This window comes from Sinocyclocheilus anshuiensis, unplaced genomic scaffold (genome assembly GCF_001515605.1).
Source record: "Sinocyclocheilus anshuiensis isolate Anshui unplaced genomic scaffold, SAMN03320099.WGS_v1.1 scaffold802, whole genome shotgun sequence".
Classification (NCBI taxonomy): Eukaryota; Metazoa; Chordata; class Actinopteri; order Cypriniformes; family Cyprinidae; genus Sinocyclocheilus; species Sinocyclocheilus anshuiensis.
The window spans coordinates 560,864-574,834 of record NW_015547667.1 but is presented as its reverse complement, the minus strand read 5'-3'; the positions used below and the strand labels follow the sequence as shown (position 1 = coordinate 574,834).

The following is a 13,971-nucleotide window of genomic DNA, read 5'->3' as shown; positions in this document are numbered from 1 at the left end:
AGTGATGGAATGCTACATTTCTCCAAATCTGATGAAGAAACAAACTCATCTACATCTTGGATGGCCTGAGGTTAAGTATATTTTCAGTGAATTTTCATTGTTGGGTTATCTATTCCTTTAAAGACCTGATAACTTTGAACAATCAATCTATTACGGTTACTGGAAGAACATTTGTTCATAACTTTGAGGGAACCTTGCCAGAACATTAGCCAAATGTACTGAAAACATTCCCTCTTAGTTGGATAATCACATTAGCTTAAAAAAAAAAGGATAACATGATGGCACATTTGTGACGCACAAGCACTGCAATTGTAACAGTTATGTTTCAAAAGAGCTTTGGTCAGCCACAACATTGCAGCATCACAATAAAAACAACAAGACATCACGTTCAGCATGAAGCAGGGTCATGGACAATTTAACCACATTAATATAGCCTATAATATTTTTTCATGCACAACTGACTCAATTCTGTTATTTGTGGCAAATCGCCATTTATCCCTAAACCAAACTATAATGGTAAACAAGATAATAGACTCTTACAAGGGGGAGACGTTTAGCCACATTTGCATTTCCCAAACATTTTGCATCCCATCAAGCACTTTCGAGACAATATCGTATGCACCACTTCACAATATTTTCCCAGACAGAATGTAATAAACACTTTTATATCACTTCCGCCAACTGTCATACGCGGAAGCCGTTCCGGCGGATGACGTAAGATGCGCAGCGTTGCGTGATTAGTGACGAACGCGTAGAGACAACAAAACAAAACGCCGGTCACGAATTAGAAGTACAAACCGAAGATTTGCAAAGAAAAATGTCGGAGGATTTCGATATAAACCAAGAGGAGACTGGTTTTCCTTTGCTAAAGTAAGGAAACTTTGCTTCCTTTGCTCCTATAAACAAACTCGCGAGACTAGCATATCTCAGAGGCGAGCGCGCTGCGCATACGTCATACGCCTTCCGCATATGAAAGATAACGGAAGTGAGAGAAAAGTGATTATTACGTTTGAAATATGAATATTTTTCTTACAAAAACGCATGGATTCACTACAGAAGGCCTTTATTCACCCCCCAGAGCCGTGTAAAGCACATTTTATTATGAATGCACGAGCTTTATTTGACGACTTGTGGACTGTTCAGCTGCAACTCCTGCTGACTGCAATGATAGAGCTTGGAATAGCCAGGACAATTTTTTATATAACTCCGACTGGATTCGTCTGAAAGAAGAAAGTCATATACACCTAGGATGCTTCGAGGGTGAGTAAAACACAAACCAATTTTCATTTTTGGGTGAACTAACCCTTTAACGCTGGTGTGCAAAGTCCTCAGAGCAATAACCAGACAGTTCGCAAGCTGTCAAACACGAGACCCTGTGTTCGACGGAGGAAGGAGGAATATGAAGAGTTCAGGCCAGCCTTCTGGACCCGATGAAATTGATCTGCTCTGCTAATGGATGGCATTACATCTCTCCGGGTTAAGGAAGCAGAAAGGGTAGACGGGATGTTGGACATGCTCTGTGCGTATGGGTCAGCGGAGGCACTAAAGTCGTTGAGAGACAAAAGTGGCACTTTCATTTAGAGTCCAAACTCTAAATATCAGATAAAGGGTGCCGTCCCGGCCCGTGTGGATTTCAGAGAGTCTGAAACGGGATATGAAGAGATGAGCCATGCGAGTCTCTCCTGAACGCATTAATACAACTTAATGGAAATGCTGGCTCCTCCAGGACTACTCTGTCCATTAGCTCTGACTGCGCTGCTTTTCCAGACCATCAGAATGCAAGCCAAGCTGTCTGTTTCACTGGACGGCTCTGTTGACGTTATATCTGTTCATGTTTACATTCACCTGTTTATTGCCCAGAACTAGTGCACATAGGTGACCTGTTCACCGCAGTGGCTTTGCACACATACAAACAGAAAGCCAGTGAGTGAAGGATTGTAGCTATTTAAACACCTATAATATCTCTTTATATTTCACACATTCCTCCAGTTCAGTTTGAGAGGCTAGACTTTAGTTTAGTCTATGAGACTTTAGTTGGTCAGTACTTCTGAACATATAAAATAACAAAAATATGCTCGAAGAACATTTTGAAAACATTCTCGTTAAGTTCTCTGAATATTCAAAATGTCCATTTTTAAATGTTTAAAAAAACGTTTCTTGGAATATTGCATTTTAGAATTTTGTAAACATTATGGAAATGTTACTTTGAATGTTCTCAGAATTAAAAAAAAAAACGTTAGATGAACGCCCAACTAAAAAAACGGAAAAACATTCCATGAACGATAAATATAAAGTGTATGTGCTAATGTTTACCAAAGAACATTAGGCCTATTAAAGACTAGATAACTTTGAATGAACGTTCTATTGACGTTGATGGAAGAACGTTTGTTCATAACGTTAAGAAAACATTCTGAGAACGTTACTGAAGGGATTGGCCTTTTCTAAAAAAAAAAAAACTATTGAACACTTTGGAGACTGTTTTCTGTATTATAGCACTTAAACAGATTGATTGTTGCCTTCAACCACTTATAGCCATTACTAGAGTTTACCTTTCTATTCTAAATGCCATTATATTCTGCTTCATGTGCTTTTTGTTTATTCAAAAATACCTACATTGCTGTGATGGGCATTTCTCAAATCAATTATAGGAAGAAGAAAAAAAGAGCACATTTTAATGTCATAAAATTCTTTGATAATCACATCTGATTGGGAAACTTGTAACTGGAATCCTGGATCCGTTTTTACTGTAAACAAAAGAAAAGACTTCAAACAAAGATAACAAATAAAAGCAAAGTTCTATTGCCTATAAACTTCACCTCACAAATAAAGCATTTTCAGCCTTTAGAATCTGTTTTTCTATTTTTAATGGGACAACATGAAATGTTCTTACTGTGTCTATCTGTAGGCTATATTTAGGGTAGAGAAGTGCAACAGGGGTCAGATTTTAATTATTAGGAAAGACTCCCCTCTAGTGGACATTAAAGGGGTCCTATTATGCTCTTTTACAAAGTCTTGATTTTGTTTTGGGGGTGTACTAGAACAGGCTCTCATACTAGGTTGTTCGAAAAACACATTCTTTTTCACAAATTTTACATTATTACAACACCTCTCTCCTCAGTCTGACATGAACGGCTTGGTTAGCTGGGCCAGTGTGTGCTGTGATCGGTTAGCTGGGCCAGTGTGTGCTGTGATCGGTTAGCTGGGCCAGTGTGTGCTGTGATCGGTTAGCTGGGCCAGTGTGTGCTGTGATCGGTTAGCTGGGCCAGTGTGTGCTGTGATTGGTTAGCTGGGCCAGTGTGTGTTGTGATTGGCAGCACTCGGCGCCTGGTCGGGAAACGTCATGCCCCTTACCATAGCCGCCTGCAAGCTTCAGTGAAAATATTAAAAAGTAAAAAAATCAAATTAATTTGAGCGCGATTTAAACCCGGATGATTGTAACCACTCTTAGTTCGTCTGCCTTGTGAAAACTAGAGCATCTCTGACATAGTGATAACACTCGTTGCCTTCTCTAGTGCAGCTCAACCAGGTCTCGTCCCATTCTTCGATATTTGTGATATCACAAATCCCGGAAAATATGCGTTGTAGTCCAAACGAGACGTCGTTGTAGTTTTTGAAAAGTGATTTCTGTTAAATAAAATATCTCCTTTTGAAGTGGACTTTGAGCTTTGTAACTTTGCAGATCTTTTTTATGCTCAAACAGCAACATTACAGACTAACTAAAGTTGAAAAGTGAAAAAGCATAATAGGACCCCTTTAAGAGCACTTAATTGTAATTATTTAATGTAACTTTTACATATTTAATTTATTTTAATTCGAACATTATTATTATTATTATTATTATTATTAAATTTCAGGGAGAATATTGTTTTATACGTAACCAAGAAATAATATTGCCTAATATTTAATTTAGGCATTATTATTATTATTATTATCATTCTTATTATCAGGGAGCATATTGTTTTGTATAGCCAGTAAAACACTAGTTTGATAGATGTTGTAGATTAAATTAGGTTTTCTAGTTTTCTAGTAGCTGAGAAATAAATGATAGTAAAAATGTTTTATGACACATTAATTATTCTGACCGGTAAATAAAAATGAATTAAAAAAAAAAATATATTTTTTTTTTAGAAACATTGAATTATTTAATTTAAATATGGCAGAGTTTGTATATGAGGGACGATACATGCATTTATTAATAATGCTTTAAATTATTCTTTATATGAAGAACTGCACTGCACTCCCCACATATAACAGTTTCTGTGTGTTTAGCTAAATAAATAAATAAACAGACCAAATAAATCTGACCAGAGAAAAAGGTCAGATGAGGCAGTCCCTGAATTCTCCTGAAGGACCCCAAACATCCCCAACAAGAGGCGCATGGACAAGATTTCATCAATTAAAATTATTTCCTAAAAACCCCACATCCTTACTTTGATGTATTAAACCACACCAGTCACAGAAAAAGCTAAACGTGCATCGATTAAACGGTAGTATCGTAACAATACAGGCAGGCGTGCAGGTGTCCGTTGACTTCGCCTGTCTGAAACTCTCCCCGCGGCTGCTGACAGCTCGAGCGCTCGCCGTCAGTCATTCATTCCGTGTTTTCTCGGTTTCTCTGCGTCGGAATCCAGCGCTCCGGGTCCAGCATGTTTGAGGAGGCCAGCGAGGTGTTGGAGAACATGCTGAAGTGGTCGTTCCCGCTGAGTCTCGTGCTGTTTCTGGTGCTGGTGTGTCCGCTGCGCGCGGAAGCGGCGCACGAGTTCAGCGTCTACCGCATGCAGCAGTACGACCTGCAGGGACAAACCTACGGTAAAACACACCGTACACCGCCACGACACGCTTCAATCCCGCATACAGTGCTTTGTTAACAACCCTGTCGTTCTGTTTAGGACGTGCCGTGGCGTAGTGGTTCGTGAGTCAACGTTCGCTGGGGTTCAAACCTACAGCCTTTCAGTTACACCCCGGACTGGTATTACTATGGTTTAAGGTTTTTATAGGTTGAAACCTCGCAAAGGTTCATCAGGGCTCTTAACGGAAGGTTGTAGGTTCAAACCCATCAAGCGTTGACAAGTGGACTGGGATGTTTACATGTAACGTTCGCGTTACTTCAGGAAAATACCGTGGTATTACCGTAGTACCTGTCCGAAAAACATTAGTCACTCCTTTGAGAGCTGCTTGGGGATTAACACAAATATCACTGTGAAGCATTGTAGTATTATTTAAATTCTATTATGTTTTGTTGTTGTTGATATTTTGAGTTATATATTTCAGTTTTTAATGCATTGTTATTCAATACATATATTTATACATACATTAATTTTATACATATTTTATATTATTGTACATTATTATTATATATTTATTTATTATTATGTTTTATGTATTTATTAAATTTTTTAAAAAAAATTTCTACTTGTATTATGCATTTGTCTTTTTTTCATTCATGTTGTATTTTATTTTATATTATTTATTCTATATCTTTTTAGTTTATATATATGTATATAATATATATATGTAGTTAGTAATTTTAGTATTTAAACTTATTTAGTAAACATGTTTATTTTACATTTTTATTTAAGATTAGTATCAATTAACAGGAAAAAGAATATTTTTTGTTGTATTTAACAATAATAATCCTGAATGGTACATCAAGGTATTTTATGAAATGCTATGTTATTACCATAGTATTTGTCCAACAAAACATTGGTATCTTAACTTACAAATTAGTGACACATTTCAGAGCTGTTGAGGGATAAAAAAAAAATAATATTCATCATATTAAAATATTATTATATCTCGTATTGAAATTGAGTTTAGTAGTATTTATGTATATATATACTCACAGAGACACTATTGTAGTTTTTATTTTTATTCATATTTTGATGTAGCTTTCATTTTTTTGCATTTTCAGTTTTAGTCATTTTGTATTATTTATTTTTTTCTTTTCATGTCGGTTTTAGTTTTTATTTATAGCTTTTATTCATAAATAATATCATTTATTATTTTATTTATTTCAGTTAGTTGCCAAGGCATTTTTCATTTAGTTTTAAGTTTTTTTTTCATTTAATGTTTATATTTTAATTCAGCTTCATTTCAGTTGGGCCAGTGTGTGCTGTGATCGGTTAGCTGGGCCAGTGTGTGCTGTGATTGGTTAGCTGGGCCAACATTTTTGATAGTCTGTTAGTAGTGTAGTGATTAGTGTAGTGTAGTGTAGTATAGTGTGTAGTGTAGTATAGTAGTGATTTTTAGTAATAATTATGTTTTTACAAATTCAAGATGTGCCAGCTCTGTTTATCAAACATCTCATCAAATGTGTCCTTCATAAGAGGTCATGACTCAACTGGTTTTACAGGTTTTTATGGACTTTTCAGATATATTTAGTTGAAAAGACAGTCAAACTGAAAAAACAAAAACAAAACCCAAGCCATTTATGTCTATGATCATAATGCAGTATTAAATCAGTTGGCTTTTTCGATTGTAAATAATGCACTGCCCATACTATAATAATCCAAATTCATTTTTTAGGTTCCCGTAACGCCATTTTAAACACGGAGGCTCGTACGGTGGATGCCGAGGTGCTCAGCCGTCGATGTGTGATGGTGCGGCTCGCTGATTTCTCTTATGAGAAATATCAGAAAGCGCTGCGCCAGTCGGCGGGGGCCGTGGTCATCATACTGCCCCAGAACATGTCCACTATGCCGCAGGACATAGTGCAGGTAACGCTGGCGTCCGCTGGAGTCGTGTGTGGGACGTTCAGCTCGCCGGAGGCTGATTGTGGTGTGTTTCGGTCTTCTGTAGCAGTTCATGGAGTTGGAGCCGGAGCTGCTGGCCACGGAGACCATCGTGCCTGTGTACTTCGCTCTGGAGGACGAAGAGCTGCTGTCCATCTACACACAAACACAGATCTCCTCTTCCTCACAGGGGTCTTCATCCGCTGCTGAAGGTACTTCACGCTGCAGCCCGGAAAATATGACTTTTATATAGAATAACAAATTTATATATATATATTAAAATATATTTTGAATTGTATATAAATACAAATGCTTTATTTACATATTTATATATTTAAATGTAACTTATTTTTATAGCACATGTATATAAAAATTATAATTTATAATAAAATGCATGTATGTATGTATACAAATAATTATTTATACGCTTTAGTAACATATTTCGTACATATATTAATTTATTGATTATAAATTATATATGTAGGGCTCCAGACTGCGACCACTTTTTCCGCCTGTGTGACTAAACTTTGTGTGCGGTCGCACTGGTGCGACCACCGCGTTGGTCAACTCATAAGCGCTGCATTTCTGTTGCATATGAGAAACATCAAATGGCAAACGAAACTGAAAGCATAACGAAACCACACGACTCGTTTGAACTGCGCAGCGCTTCGAGTGTAGAGCCTGGTTTATACTCGCCGCGTCAGCAGGAGTGCGAAACTGCGCGCAGCAAAAATAACGCGAATATTGAGGAAACAATGGATGGTTTTCAAGCCAAAGTAAAGACCGCTTCTTAAACCAGAGAAGGTGAACATGTTGGTATTCTTGTGGGGGAAAAAACATGCAAGCACTGTCACCGACAGCAAGTTTAGTTTTACTATTCTCTTTGTTTCATTTTGAAAAGCTTGTTATCTTTGCTGTTTACCTCACGTTATGCTATGGAAGCTCTTTTATTTATTTATTTATTTGATTCCTCCGTGTTTGCTAAACGTTCTGTAATTTATTAGTCGGTATATAATACAGCATGTGATGTGTGCCATGACTCATCTTAATCGTTTTTGTTAATAAAGTTTTGGAAGCTAGTTTGTCATTGTATCTGAGAGAGAGAGAGGGCATCCGGTTTTGTTGACATAAAACTGGACGCGCCGGCAGTGCTCTCTCTCACTCATATGAGGGAAATCCACCTGCGATCCGAGCGGAGAGTTTAGGCTACTCATGGACTGAATATGCGCTCTGCAGTAATAACGTGATCGGTGCCTATGGTCCACGCTGGTAGCTGTTCCGGGGCAGTTTTTTAGTTTTCATTTCCATTTCCATAAACATATATATATATAGCAGTAGAGCTAATATAGTGGCTGGAAATCTGTTTATCCTTCGGTTCCTCGTGCTTCCCCATCTTCATAGACAGCGCGGTTCATGGTTGCTCAGAGCGCTTTGGAAAGAAGGTGGAAATGGCGCGGTCACAGTTTCCATGCATTTTTAGACACTGGGAGCAGGGAAATATTAATAATATCTATTTAGAGCGCCTTATTGTAGTAATTAAAATATCGATATTTGGCGCCAGATATTGCATGGAGAAGGACAACGATATATCGTCATATCGATATACTGTCCCACCCCTAGTGTGTATGTGTTTTAATGTGTGTGGATCATTTTTTATGTATATTTATGTACTTATACAATGCCCAGGTTAATATACTTCAACTTATTATGTTTTCATCCAGTGCTGCTGCACACAGCGACAGCTAACGGTTTTCAGATGGTGACCAGTGGAGCTCAGAGTAAAGCTGTCAGTGACTGGGCCATTACTAGTCTAGAGGTGAGTATAACTCACTCCAGAACAGACTCGTTTACCCATAAACGAAGCTTCTGTCATCACATGCTCACCCTCATGTCCTTCCAAACCCATGTGTCTTCCTTTGTTCTCTGGACCAAAAATGAAGATGATTTGAAGAACGTTCATGCCGCTCTCTGTCATCCAATGAAAGTCGACTGTGATCAGAAGCTGTCGAACTCAAGAAAGGACCATAAAAGTAGTTCATCCACTTTTGGCCATTGTGTTGAACGTTCTAGCAGCGGTTTTAGGCTCAGAGGACATTAATAACACTAATCTGAGAATGTCAGCCAGTTAATGCTCAACACAACAACAGTTGAGTTGAGTGACAGTCAGGTGTTTATAAACCCTTCGGCAGTGCAGCATTTGACTCTTAAAGTGTGAAATCTCACGGAAGTGTCACTCAAGATTAGTGGTCGACCGATATATCACCAAGGCCGATATTTGGCATTTTTAAATATCGGCATCGGCAGATAAGTTTTCCTGTTTGGCCGATGCATTCAAGGCGGGACTTTTATTTTGACGGCGCTGACAGCGACAGCTTCACTGGAGACGCGCGATCGACAAACTTTAAACTCATGATTTCAAATTATGCTGCGCTTTATGCATTTGCCCACTGCCATATTCATGTCATTTCCACTGTGTGCTGTATGTAAAATGAGTGTTACCTTGGCTTTATTTGAAAAAATGTGATTCCCAAATCCCAATGCACACAAACTTCCCAGAATACTGAGTGCCCTGTTGGTTATAGTGTTTACTACCTTTTTTTATTATATTATTTATTAAATATTTATTTATTTGTGAAAAAATACTTTGTCATCTAAAGTATATGTATGTTTATTTAACACATTTACTTTTTAATCCATTTTCAAATTTCTTAAACATTAATTAAAATAAATAAAATTATATCGGCCACCCTGCTTTCCAAGATATTGGCATCGGCTGTCAAAAAACCAATATCGGTCGACCACTACTCAAGATTGCTAGTTGCCCTTTTCGTCTCACTTATCATGTAATGTCTGAATTGTGTTGCCAGGGTCGTCTCACAGGTGCGGGAGGAGAAGATCTGCCCACTATCGTCCTGGTGGCTCACTACGACTCTTTTGGAGTTGCTCCGGTAAGCTGCTTTCATTCTTTATGTGCATTTCTGAGTTATTTGTTGCAATATTCGATGCGTGTTTTGTTTCAGTGGCTGTCGTACGGCGCAGACTCGAACGGCAGTGGCGTCGCCATACTGCTGGAGCTCGCGCGACTGTTTTCCAGACTCTACTCCTACAAACGCACTCATGCAGGGTAACGTTGATGATTTATTTTGTAAAACAGACTTTTGAAACTGATTTCTGTCTGTGCGCTTTAGGGCTGGGTGATTTGGCAAAAAATGTAAATCTGTTTTACCGATACTCAATTTTTTACGATTTTTAACCAGTCGACTTGAAAATGTAACTACAACGTGATTCAAGTAACTTTTTCTTTATTTCTCTAGTTAAAGAAAATTCTATTCCAAGTGCATTACACATGAAGTTGTCAACATGACGTAAATGTTAAACAAATCACTTGTTAAATATCTTTGCATACTGGTAAAAAATGTATAGCCTGAATGCACTGTAAGTCGCTTTGGATAAAAGTGTCTGCTAAATGCATAAATTATTATTATTAATTATTATCGTTGCAGAAAAGATGCATGAACTACAGCTACATCCTGTACAAACTTGTCTTATACATATTATGTGTTTTATTATTACAGTTATTATTTACATATTACAGTTTTTATTTATTCGATTGCGCTGCTTTTCCATTGTTTTTCTGTGTAAACATGGACATGTTTGACTGTTGTGCTCGCGTCTCTTGCAGCGTCTCATGCATGAAACGGCTTTCTAAAAACACGGCGCTCAAGTTAAAAGAAGTTCACTCCAATCTTCTTGCATGTGTTTCCTATTCCACTGCTCGCGTTGCATCTTTGTCCACACAAAAGCGCATTCTGTGTGCTATATTTATGGTCCTTCACAGAGCGCGTCACACGTGAGCAGTTAATCGTGGTTGGCTCGTTCTTTTCTTTACTCTTAATACCGGCATATTGTCAAAGTGTCTTAATTCTAACGTTTAATAATATTTATATTCTAAATCGCGATTCCTCGATTTCTAAAAAGTAAAATCGTGGCAAAACATTCAATTCGAATTAATCGATAAAATCTGAAAAATCCCCCAGCCCTAGCGTGCTTTATAAAAAAATGTATTTTTTTGTAGATACAACCTGCTGTTTTTCTTGTCGGGAGGCGGGAAGTTTAACTACCAAGGCACGAAACGCTGGCTGGAGGACAACCTGGATCACACAGGTACGAATATTGCTTCACAACCTAAGCTGGGCTCGACGGTTTGAGTATTTCACTCATATTTGTGGCTAAAAAAATATGTTTATGAACGTGCAGAGCAAATATAGTTTATATGGAGTACAATTACAAAATAAGAGTCTCAGTGTATTTCGGCCTTGTTTAGTATTAGAAGTCTCGTATTATACATATCTATTTCTGGTTATTTTTTGGTATTTCAATTAAACAATCAGAGTATTATGAGCAGCTGAAAGTAAATTTTATACATTTCAAAATAAGAGTCCCATGTATTTTTGGCTTGTTTATGATTAAAAGTCCTGTATAATGCATAATGTTTTTTTGCTACATAATCTGTTTATTATGAGCAGCTGGAAGTAGTAAAGCATAGATATTTCAAAATAGAAGTCCTGGTTTATTTATAATTAAAAGCCCCATATTATGCATAACGTTTTTTTCTGGTTAAGGTCCTTGCACACTGAGTCCGAATAATTGAGTCCGAAAATAATTTCGACCTAACGTTATGTCAATCACGTTTACACACTTCAGGATGTCAGTGGCTCAGTTTGATGCTTTGCTAGCAATACTGGAATCACATATTTAAAAGAAGACCACCAATTTCCATGAACTCGTGTGTGCAAGGACCTATACAGTACTGTGCTGCGAGATTAAGTGGATTAGACACCATTCTGGATTTTGGCGATCGCTTGTAATGTGGCTCTGAATTGTCAAAACATGTCTCAAAATGCTTGCTACGGATGCGAAAAAGGCAAAAAAATTTAACCCGATCCCAATTTTTTTATGACGGGCAAAAGTTTCTGAGGCAGTGTGTAAACATGATTGACATAAGGTCCCGCATTATGCAAAATATTCTTTTTTTTCTAGTTATTATTGATATTTTGGTTAAACAATAAGGCATATTTGGCATTTATTCCAAAGTTTGAAATATATATAATTCAAAATTATTAAATTGGTACTGTTTGAAGCAGAAATAGCTAAAAACCTAGTGTACTTTTTGCATTTAAACAAATTAGATCATTTTACTTGTAATTGTCTCCTCACATCCATTTATTAAGGGAAAATATAATAATTTGATACAATTTCATTGTGTTCCAAAATTGTAAAAATATTTTTGTATTTTTCTAAAATACTTTTTTTTTTTTTCCATAGTTAAATTCCCCAAAGGTGGCTTTAATATTGTTACTTGGTACCAATAATAATGATAATAATAATAAGCTGCAAATTCAAAGAAAAAAAAGAAAAAATCTTCTCGAATGGAAAAGAAGTGAGCATGAACCCCTGCTAAGACGTCTTGTAAAACGGTAGGTATTGACCTCGCCCTTGTCTTTCAGATTCCAGTCTGCTCCAGGACAACGTGGCATTTGTTTTGTGTCTGGACACTCTGGGTAACAGCGACAACCTTCACCTCCACGTGTCTAAACCACCGAAAGAGGGAAGCCCACAGCACGCCCTTCTCAAAGAGCTAGAGACTGTAAGATTATCCGCTCCTCATCTAGAAATAAACACATTATTTACTCCTCATGACGTCAAACCCCATTAGCCGGTCATCGTTGTCTCCTGTTTTTAGGTTGCGGCCCATCAGCACCCCGACCTGAAGTTCTCAATGGTCCACAAAAAGATCAACCTGGCCGACGACACTCTGGCGTGGGAGCATGAGCGCTTCGGCATCCGCCGCCTGCCCGCCTTCACCCTGTCCCACCTGGAGAGCCACCGCAGCCCCGAGCGCCACTCCATCATGGACATGCGGTCAGTGTCCTCTCTGGAGGGGGCAGGAGAGGCCACCGCTGGGTGGGTGATGATTGGTGCTCTCTCTCTGTCGCCCTGACGACTAGTTCCCTCCCTCGCTGCCCATTGGTTGGTTTGGTTGACGTCTTTCTGTTGATTCCGTTTCTGGCAGGCCTCACGTGGATCTGACAAAGCTCAGTCGCAACACTAAAGTCATCGCCGAAGCACTGGCGAGAGTCATATACAACCTGACGGAGAAGGTAATGTTCCATTTATCTACATTAGCCTTTGTTTCTGTAATATTCTGTTATATGTAATATGCTGTTCCTGTGGCTCAGTGGTAGAGCATTGCATTAGCAGTGCAAAAGGTCGTGGGTTCGATTCCCAGGGAACACACATACTGGTAAAAAATGTATAGCTCGAATGTACTGTAAGTCGCTTTGGATTCAAGCATCTGCTAAATGCATAAATTATATTATTATATGATATTAATTATTAATATATAATTCAACCATTGAGTAGGGCTGCACGATTTGAAATCTACTTGATCTAATGCTGCACGAAAAACAAATCTGCTTGCATTTTGCTTTTTTTACTTTTTTTTTTTTTCCCCCTTCTCTGATATAGATTGCAATTTTAAAATACTGTGATGGAATATATTTGTAATGTATGAGTGTTATTTTAGTATCATTGAGTAGGGCTGGGTATCGAGTTCGATACTTTTTAGGCACCGACCGAATTGCCTCGATACCACCGAATATCGAAAAACGTCTCGTCATTCGGTACCAAACTTCGATAACTAAGGGGTTAATCTCATCAACGCCAGTGAGCCAATAAGCATGCAGCACTAGGTGTGTTCGACTAGAAGCGGCACGGCGCAGATCGATCAGTGTTTTGACATCTGCGAGAGCGATTCGAAAGCGTTTGGAGCAGTCTGCTCTCGTGGTACCTGTAATACACCGATCGGTCCGCGTCAAGTCGAACACACCAACTAGTTTACACCGGTTACACTCAGAGATGTGGCTCACATGTGAGGCTGTAGTGTGAATGCGTCCCAGCCCCCATAGATGTAAGGCTACATTTAACCTGGTGCGTTTTTGTTTTAAAATGAAAAAGATCCTCGTCATACTAGCGTTTCCACTGTGTTTCAAGACTGCTTTCCACTATCTCCGACAAAAGACAGAACGGAAGTCATTCATTTCCAATGGAGAGTAGCGCGGGAGCTGCGTAGAGTTCCAATCATATGCAGATGTCCGTTCATACTACATGACCGAAAGCTCGTGTTACGTGACCACTGTAGCATCATGCTACATAAGACAATAAATAAGATTTATATTCC

General features: G+C 38.3%; 1 protein-coding gene across 3 annotated transcripts in view; it reads left to right on the top strand.

The window, feature by feature from the left end:
* Positions 1–4,534: 4,534 nt before the first annotated feature.
* LOC107702627 (nicalin-1) overlaps positions 4,535–13,971 on the top strand; it is a 12,872-nt gene continuing 3,435 nt past the window's right edge. For 2 of the 3 annotated variants that reach the window (XM_016504997.1, XM_016504996.1), the window contains exons 1-10: positions 4,535–4,809; positions 6,526–6,716; positions 6,799–6,943; positions 8,453–8,547; positions 9,599–9,679; positions 9,752–9,855; positions 10,807–10,895; positions 12,239–12,378; positions 12,475–12,695; positions 12,805–12,892. In XM_016504997.1, coding sequence (XP_016360483.1) covers positions 4,647–4,809; positions 6,526–6,716; positions 6,799–6,943; positions 8,453–8,547; positions 9,599–9,679; positions 9,752–9,855; positions 10,807–10,895; positions 12,239–12,378; positions 12,475–12,695; positions 12,805–12,892 — 1,317 coding nt within the window. In that variant the 5' untranslated portion in view covers positions 4,535–4,646. The remainder of the gene's footprint in view (positions 4,810–6,525; positions 6,717–6,798; positions 6,944–8,452; positions 8,548–9,598; positions 9,680–9,751; positions 9,856–10,806; positions 10,896–12,238; positions 12,379–12,474; positions 12,696–12,804; positions 12,893–13,971) is intronic. The other variant, XM_016504998.1, reaches the window with a different exon arrangement.